The sequence below is a fragment of the Lycorma delicatula genome, chromosome 9 (assembly GCF_047948215.1).
Source record: "Lycorma delicatula isolate Av1 chromosome 9, ASM4794821v1, whole genome shotgun sequence".
Taxonomy (NCBI): domain Eukaryota; kingdom Metazoa; phylum Arthropoda; class Insecta; order Hemiptera; family Fulgoridae; genus Lycorma; species Lycorma delicatula.
In genome coordinates, this window is record NC_134463.1 from 60,762,689 (window position 1) to 60,772,641 (window position 9,953).

General features: G+C 31.3%; 1 protein-coding gene across 1 annotated transcript in view; it reads left to right on the top strand.

Moving 5' to 3' along the window:
• Positions 1-8,892, top strand: part of LOC142330332 (homeobox protein rough-like) — a 55,355-nt gene extending 46,463 nt beyond the window's left edge. The window contains exon 3 of the mRNA XM_075375558.1: positions 8,491-8,892. Within this exon, the coding sequence (XP_075231673.1) occupies positions 8,491-8,833 (343 nt within the window). The 3' untranslated portion in view covers positions 8,834-8,892. The remainder of the gene's footprint in view (positions 1-8,490) is intronic.
• Positions 8,893-9,953: the final 1,061 nt, after the last annotated feature.

The following is a 9,953-nucleotide window of genomic DNA, read 5'->3' on the forward strand; positions in this document are numbered from 1 at the left end:
CTTTTTTCATTATTACTCTTTGTATATTTATTTCATTACTTTATAGAAACGGATATTACAATAACTGGAATAGTTTGAAAATGACCTCCTCCAACAATAGTTGAAAATGACCTCCTCCAACATCAATATAACACTGCTCACGTATAACGTTGTTTTCAAATACTTTAACCAGTTGATGTACTGGAATGTTTCGTACGTATGACGTTGTTGCGGTTTTTAGTTCATCAATCGTGCGTGGTCTGTTACGAAACGTAGCTTGTTTGCCAGTCCCCTCTACAGAAAGTAATCTGGGAAAATCAGATCGGGCGATCCTGCAGATCACAAACCCCTTGTTCATCAAAGACATTTCGTAAAAAATCATTGGCCTGTGCGCTGTAAAAATCATGTGCGCTGTGGCGCCATCTTGTTGGAACCAACCGTGATTGATTCCCAGTTCTATTAACTGACTAATGAAGTTTGTTTTAAAACAGTACAATAACGACACTATTAACTGTATTAAAAAAAAAATTGAACCCACAACGGGCGTTCTACTCACACCGACCCAGACTTCAATTTTTGCTTCGTGTAAAGAATGTTCGTGTAATTCATGGCAGATAGTTGTCGACCACAGTAGTGTATTTTGTGAAATAACATATCCTCCCAGATCAAAACCATGCTTCATCTGTAAAAAACTTACTGTCGATACCTACGGAATTTTGGTCAATAAAACGTTTAAACTGTTGACAATAATTTTGTCTTTTAGCATGAGCTGTACATGACAGTTATTGAACATACATTATTTTGTAGGGAAAAAGTTTCAGTTCTTTTCTTACAGCTTTATGTGCGGTAGCAACTCCGATATCTTGCTGCTGTGTTAACTTACGCATCGACTTTGATGGACTTTCGGCCATAGCATCCGAAATATAAAGCAGTCTCTGTTATTTTAGTTAAGACGATCTTCCACTTCGATCAGCGTCTTCAACAGAGCCCGTCGCCCGAAATTTTTCAATAAGAGTTTAAACTGTATTGCAGTAACAAACAGCTAGATATATTTGAAATTTTTTTTCAGAAAACGTGCTACACTAAATCACTGTGAACGAAAGACGGGTTCAATGAAAAAAATGCGTTCCTCTACCGAAAGAAACATTATATTTCTCGTAACTATTGAGTCCGATAAACGAAACGAAACGAAGAACGTTCCATCACAACTCAACAACTGATAACTTGGTTTATTACTGAGCAACGCCCAACGAACTCGCAGGGCAATCAATCTAACGCCGAAAAAACAGAATGCACCACATAATTCTAAAGCATAATGCACAGCGACTTTCCGAACTATAGGCAAACTTCCTGACTATAAGGCAAATTTCTTAAATTTCAATTAAAGAAGATATAGTTCTTCGATCGGAAAACGGTTCATGTTATCTTTATATTCCCATATACATTTTTATCTTATTTAACTCTATTACGGAATGATCAATTTGAGAAGTAGTAGTGGGCAATCTGAGTTAGAAATTTCAATGGTTTATTCTGTTTTTAAGATAACCTGTTTCGTTCTTTCGAATGGATTATCTAAAATGAAACTACAATTTTTATTCGACAGTTACTTTTTTATAAAAGCAAATAGAAATACATGTTTTGTTGTTTTTCTTTAAAAAAAATTATTTTTATTGCCGACTTGCAGCTACCCGCATGCTTCTCACGCATATTTGACGTGTAGATTGAGCTCTTCGACGACCTTTGATTTTCATTTTCAGTAGCTCTGGCTACTGCTTGACATTCAGTTTTCAGGCTTTTTAGTTCAGCCTATACTTTTTTCTAAGAAAAAATATTCATAGATCATCAGTGCAGAAGTACTCGCAGAATGAAAAAATTTACGTTTGACAAACTAATAATTTTTTTCAAAATCTCATTTCTTCATTTTACGAAAAAATAACGTACGATATTAGGTTTTTTGTAGCGTATATGTTTCTTTACAAAAGAAAATCAAAAAAGATTCATCGAAATCGGTCACTAGTTTTTACGATACTGAGTAACAAACAAACAAATTTTCAGATTTGTAAATAAATATGATTTCTTTATTTACAGCGTGCCTCAGAAGAAACAGAAAAAATGTCCTACAAGTGAAAATAATGAAAAAAGAATTAATATGAACATAACGGGATGAGATCCAAAACTATTCGTTTTCAAGTTGTAGTTTTCGAAAGTTTTTACACTAAATTCTGTTCAAAGGGTAAAATACTTTCGTGGTGAAAAGAACCAATTACGATTCTTATCTAATTTTTATTTTTATAATATTTTTTTGGAAGATATTTTCAAATATCAAAATGATTCGTGTTTTGGTTTATAATTAATTGTAATACAGTACTTTTATGCATGGTTTCAATCTCTTTTTTTTTTAATAAAAGCCAATTTTTTTAAATTCTTCTTCATGATCAATTATGTTATTTACACCAATTTTTTTAGAATTAAATTTTCTACAATTTATATTGAAAAATGTTCTTTGTTTATGGGAAATTTAATAAAGTTATTGTACGTCAAAACTAAAAAAAAAGAAAAGTAATTTGTGATAACAAATTTTTTGAGTTTTACAATAATTTTCTCAAAAATTACAGTTCTGAGATCTTTCAATTTCTAGGTCAAAAGCCGTGTAAGCCCATCAAATTTATGTTCCAAGGATGGTATAGCTTCATTTTACTCTAGGAGCAGAAATCAGATCGATAATTTTTCGCAAGTTATGACTTGAAAACGAAGCGTTTCCGAAGCAGTAATTATATAAAACTATTCTTTATTTTCACTAATAGAACATGTCCTGAAATTATTCCCGTTACTTCATGAGACACTGTATGTAGTAATTCATTAATGTATATTGATAGTAATTGATTTTAGGAATTTTTTATTTTAGATTCTTTTTTTACGGTTTTTTGTGCGTTTTCTACTTTTCGAGATTATAATCTGTGAGATGAGCGATTATAAATGTTTTTTCCGGTAACATCCGGATATGTTTGATAACCGTACATTTTTCTTTCTATAGCGTTTAGTTTTAATTGAACACTGGACGGTTAAAGAACATGGATTTGCGATTTTCAAAAACTGGTTTTCTGGCTGCAAGTCGGTTATTTTGACGCCATTTTAAGTCCTCCATTAGAATAAAGAAGTACCCATGCTATTGAAGTCTGTGTGTAAGAGTTTTGATGAAACTGGTTCAACATTAAAAAAGAAGCCTCCTGGTATACTTAAATAACGAAGATAAACCATTAGATGCCGTAAGACGATGCAATACCATAAAACCCAATTACAATAGTAGTGTAGTATTTAGTATTATAATGCTAGTACAGTATTATAATAGTAATAATAGTAGTAGTAGTAATAATAATAATAGTAAATAATAGTAATAATTATAGTATTATAATACTATACTACGCATATAGTATTGCATATAGTATTATTAAATACTATAAAACAGTCTACCCGTTGTCATCAAATTATTTAGATTTGTCGAATACAGAGTGTTTGAAGATTACTACTAAAGGATTTCCATATGTATATATCAGACAGGAGATTAATTGATACTGACCGAGTTAATCGAATGAACATTTGTCTTTTATTTCTTTTTGAATCTTATAAACATTAACGAAGACGTAATTCTTATTAGTGATGAATTATCGAGTTAACAAACCTAATTCATCACATCGGGTTATTAAGTTAACAAACCTAATTGAATGAATGAAATACCTTTGAAGAGTATTCAAGTCAGCGTACGGGGTTTTTAATAGTAGCCTCTAGAATAATTTGTTCTTATTCCTTAGAAGATAATGATAGTCATGTAGAGCGATATAACAAAACGAATGAATATTGTCTTCTCCAACGGCGAAGAAACCTGAAATAAATCCACCAGACAAGTGGTTGCAACAGAATGCGTCAACCGGTCATACGGTTTGAGAATAAATGAATTTAAATAAAAGATTGTTGAATCCAGACCAAGCTACTACAAACAGGCGGTATTCCTTGCGCTGTACGCACAGAATATGTTGTTTTTTTTTTCTGTAGGGGTATTTGAAGAGTAATACATACCCAGTGATCTAACCTTAAGAACGTTGAAAAATTTGAAGAAAAAATTCATCACAAAGTTTCCGCAATTCCTGGATGATATTTTACGTCATGTGATGATGAAACGTAAAAACTAAATTCGAAGAATGTATGAATCTAAATGACGATTAATGTCAGGAAACAGTTTACAAAGATAATTTAAGGCCAAATGTTATTAAATAAGCTGCCGATTTGAGTAAAATTTTTTTTTATTAAACATACAAATAAATAAAAAATTATTACATTTTTAAAATCATTTATTTTATCGGTTCACCCGATATTCGATAGTAAAGACAATTATACACTAAATGGTTAACCACGCAAATAAGTATTTATTTTGAAGGGATTTGTTGAAGTAGATAAGATATTTTTATACGAAGAATTAAAGTCTACTATTATAAATAATTAAATTTAATCCTCAATAAAACACGTGTGAAGGATCTGTTTGTTATAAATACGTATTACAAAATACTGAAGTACTTAAACGCCCTTATCTTTTACTATTTAAGGGGGAAGAACACGTGTCTCATTCAATTAGAAAAAAAAAACTATTGTCACCAAATTAAATGATCCATGATACTATATAGAAAAGAGGGGAAAAGAGAATTGAATTATATTCGAAATGGGGACACATGACAATACAATTAAGTCAATATCTGATCTGAAATTAGCATGTGCATCCTTGATAAAATCAAATAGGTAGGTTTAATTTAGTGGGATGAACATTTCAACCCTCTAGAACAGTATGAATAAAGTAAAGACATGCCTACAATTCATATGGACTTGTATTTTTGATTGCATACACATATATATATATATATATATATATATATATATATACAAACAAACACACACACACACACACACACACTCAAAAAATACATGTATAGTGTTTATATGTTTAAACTAACATCTAATAACTTTTACGCTCTTATACAAGATGAATAACATATATCTAATTAAATAATTTTACTTGACAAATAAATTTAATAATAATCTTAACAAAATACACTAAATAAAAATCGAAAAAAGAATTTTGTTAAAGGTACGCAAAAAAATTAAAAATATGAGTTGATTTACATTGTCACTATTATTACTTCTATCCAGTCTAAACCAACACGGATAAAATAAATGAAAATAAATGTATAGAACTTAACATTATGAATTCAAACTTAAAATCATTCGCCAATTTCAACAGCCTAATAATTAAAATAGATATATAGATTTTCTTTATTTTATATAAATCTGCTGAATTAGTTTTTACAATTCATATTCAACTTAACATCAAAACTTCTAAATTTCATTTTTTCTTTAACAAAATCTTACACCTTGGTTCTTTTCTTTTATCGCAAAGACAGAAGCTAGAATGTTCACATCCCTGCTACCCTGCGTAATAAGAAGCAAGCTACATGTTTTTACTTCCTTGTACAAAGTAAAGGAAGTATTGTGATCGCGAAAAATCTCGGTTTTCAGATTTCAACGGAAATATTCATTTTGACTATCCCTGAATCGATTTTAACTAGTTTCGGCGAGACGTCATACGCCGTATGACGTCATGCCGTCAGTACGTACGCATGTAGATACGCACGTACGTGCGTATGTACGACGATTCTCAGCGTCGTATATACGCACGTTCTATTTATTCGTTTTAACGTAATTAAAACTGTAATTCATTTACATTAAAACTGTATTTAACAAAAAAGTTACGCATTATTATTATTATTATTTTATATATTTTATTTTTTTATAAAAAATTAATATATTTTCAGGCGATTTTTAAGGTAATTTAAAAAAAATTAATTAAAAAGGTGATATAGGCTTAATTTTGGGTTCCTCCGTCCGGTACCTTTTTTCATTACTCTAACTCTACTTATTGCGTAATGACATAAAGCCTAAAGTTATTGTGATATTTAATCTTTTAATGTAAAACTTAAAGAAAATTATGTGAAAAAAATTAAGGTAAAAAAATAAAATTCTGCATTACCCGCCTTGGGGTGATCCCGTTCGCCATACCACCCCATCCGTTCCTAACCATGATGGTCTAAAGACCGGAGGTCGTCTAAATTTGGTAACAGCACAGTCATCAGTTTGGCCACTGTCAGGACGCCACCGATACAAATGCCGCGACAGACATTTCCATCAGTATATTTACACAAGAATCAACGAAATTAATTCAAAAATGTGTAAAAGGAAGAAGAATGAACACTTTAGAAATCTTTAAATTAAAAAGTCAACAAATAAACAAGAAGAAAGCTAGATAAGCCATGACGTCAAATAGATGAAGGGGCGTTGACTAAACGCTATATAAAGATTAACAGGAATTTAAAGTATCAGTATAAGTTTTGACAATGGTGTGGTTCCGAAACGCGTCAACAAGTGATAAAAGATGAAGGTATGCAGTACTAAACATAGAAAAGATTTACAAATCATTTTTTTTTTCTAGCTCGGTTTATAATTAATTATTGATAAATAATTCCCATCTTTTGACAAAAAACGTACAACACTTATTAAATAGCAGAGTAAAATGTATCACTACATAAAGATTATAGTTAGTTAATTACTAACAAAAACTTAAATATAACACAAAATATAAATTTTTTAATATTACTATTAACATAAAGAAATACTGAAAACATATTTTTGTTGATGCATTCACGCAAGCATAAATAACGAAACAGGAAGAGAGGGAAACTGAAGGATGTAAGATTAGAAAGTCAACAGTTGAGAAAAGATCCCTTCTTATTTCGTATCCAAACAATGGATACGAAATAAGAAATTGAAACAAGAAGGGAGTAAATCAGACCGTTTATAGGGAGAATATTACAACATAGGTCAAAATACATGATGAAAATTTCGACCGGTATTTAACAAAACCTTCAGAATATGTATAATTACTACTAATTAAATTACGAAACAAAAAACTCATTCGTAAAATTATAAATATCACTACAAAAACTGCCTACAAAAAAATATTACAGGATTTAATAAAAATTTAAGTACAAGAAAACTATGACGTAGTAACTTCATATTTATGCATAATTAAAAAAGCTCAAATTAAATTATAGAATGTGTAGAATATTTCATGAAGTTTCTATCATAATTTACAGTCGAATTTCTAATATCAATATTGAGAAAAAAAAATTCATATAAACCTAAGTTTGGAAATGCCTTGTTTTCAAATTATGATTAGTAAAAAATTTTGCTCAGAGATCTACAATAATAGTAGGGTCATTCACGGGAACCGGATGTTTTTAAAATAATCATAAAAAATTGCTCAACAAAAACAAGAGCACGGAAAAAAATTTGAGCGATACTAAAATTTTTTCGCAGCATACTTTGTTAAGCAAACAATTGATTATAATAATAATACAATAATAAGATACTCAAGACAAAAGACCACTAGTATCCTCAATCTGGCCACTAGTTATCTTAAACTAGTGGAAGAGGCCACACGAAGTAAGTTGTGCAAGTACTCTGATGGAAATATCTGCCGAGGCATTTGTATCAGTGGCATCCTGACAAAGGCCAAACTGAAAAAGAAGGTAAAGTCTCGCTGGACTGGTTCGCAGACTTCGCACAACTCACATTGCCGAACTCACGTCGTAACTTCTCGCAGAACTGAACTTTAAATGGTTTACCAGAGGGGTATTTATACTTCTAGCTTCTTTACCTGTCGGACCGGACCCGACTTGAAGCGTGAAACCGATCGACTGTCAAGCATTCTGTTCATTGTGTGTCAGTAAAACAAAAAATGATTGTTAAACGGACCTGTTACCTTTACAAAAAGAGTTCCCTTTTGTCCCTTTCTGGATTCTTCAATTATTATACTTTCTACTACTTTCATAATAATTGGTAGGAATCCTTTACTAAGGCCCGCTATACGGTCTTGTTATACTATCTTTAGACGTTTTTATTCCTGATATTAAACAACCGTAGACATTAATAAACATTAATAACATGACATTAATAAATACATGAGTAAATGATCTCATTATAGGGTTAAATATCTGATCCACAGTTTGTACGAGGCACCAAAAACAAATTCTTGTTTACATCGTGTCACTCGAACGGACACTTCTTTTTCGTCATAATAAAGTCAATTTTCCAAATAACATGAATTTATTTTCATTTTTTCTCGTATGTAATTCATTTTACCCGTTATTAAATCTATCTTTACTCCCTATCTGAAAAAAGGTAGGCCTTTTTTTCTGAGCTATCTGTATAATTTTTTTTTACATTTTCTTATTCCTTCTCAATTTTTCTTCTTCTTTTCATTTATTCTTTTGATTTTCACACATTACTTCTTAATGTGTATTTCGTTTTAAGACCACTGGTAAATTTTATAATTTTTATTATAATAATTATGAACTACTTTATCTACTGATTTTTTTACACTTATCTTAACTGAATTTCTTTTTTCAGAAACTTAGCCCTTGCAACAGGATTAGTACCTGCATTACCATCATCATATCCTCCAGCACACCATACATCAGGAGTACCGTCAAACTTCTGCGGTTTATGTTTTTATAAAGATATGGGAATTACGTCTGGTACATCCGGTCCATATAATCATAACAAAGATATGATACAAAATCCGCTAAAACATGATGTATGCTGTTCAAATCAAGATAAAAACGAAGAAGACGAAGAAAATGATAGTAATCTTGAAGAGGACGTTAAAAATAAAACACCTGCAGGCAGTACAATCACTAATAATGCTCTCATAGATCATACATCAAACAGTTGTACATCTTCAGAACATTAAACCATTGTAAATAAATCATTGTTCTGAGTTTTTTTTTATATGTATATAAATAAAATATTTCTTGTTGTAAAAAAAAATTACAAAATTCTTTCTGTAAAACTGAAGTATATTTTTATTTTTCTCCATTCTCTCTGTCTCTCCCCCTCCCTTCCTTCCTCTGCTCGTTCCTCTTCTTAATTGTTATGATTTTGAATTCTCTAGAATCGCAAAACGCATACACTTAAAATCCTGAATTTACAAAAAAAATAATACAATGTTAGCGAGGTATATACATTTGTATTACCACAACATAAAAAATAGCCATATCTGTCTGTAAGCGGTCTCCCATAAAATGAATACATTATGTAAGAACATAAAGCACTTTATGTAATAAGGTGACATAAAGAAAGTGGAAATAATACATCCATTTCTAAGAACAATCATCCCATGACAAACTTACTACAGAAAGTAAGATATGTATTGGTTTCCTGTTGTCTTTATTTAATAAACTTACGCAGCTGTATACCAACATACCTTAGCCACTGAACGCAGGTTATCATTCAGCCTTACAAGAGTTTGCAGCTTGAATGCTTAACAACATTATCAGAAAAATACCATTTTTCAGATAAGGCGACATTTTACGTTAGTTGGTTCTGTAAATGCACACAGCTGCAGGATTTGAAGCTCAGAGACACAGCATGAAATTATCGAACATCAACGTGACTCTCCCAAAGTCAATGTTTGGTGTGAACTGAAGAATAAGCGTATTGTAGGCCCGTTCATTTTTGTAGAAAGCACAGTTAATGGGGATATTTTCTGTACTATGCTCGAACTTTCCACAGATTGACGACATTGAAGAAAAAAAGGATTAATTTTCTATCAGCTAAACAGCGCTCCGTTGCATTACAGTTACCGTGTTCAAGCAACATTAAAAATTCGGTTTGAAAACAGGTGGATTGGAAGAGGAGGGCCGATCGCATGGCATCAAGGAGCCCAGACATGACCCACACTAGATTTCTTTTTGTGGGGGCATATTAAAAACATTGTTTATTCGGAGAAAATCTATGACATCAGCCACCTACGGAAGAAGATTTTTGCGCCAGGGGCAACCATTACATTTGAAATGCTGGCGAGTACGTGG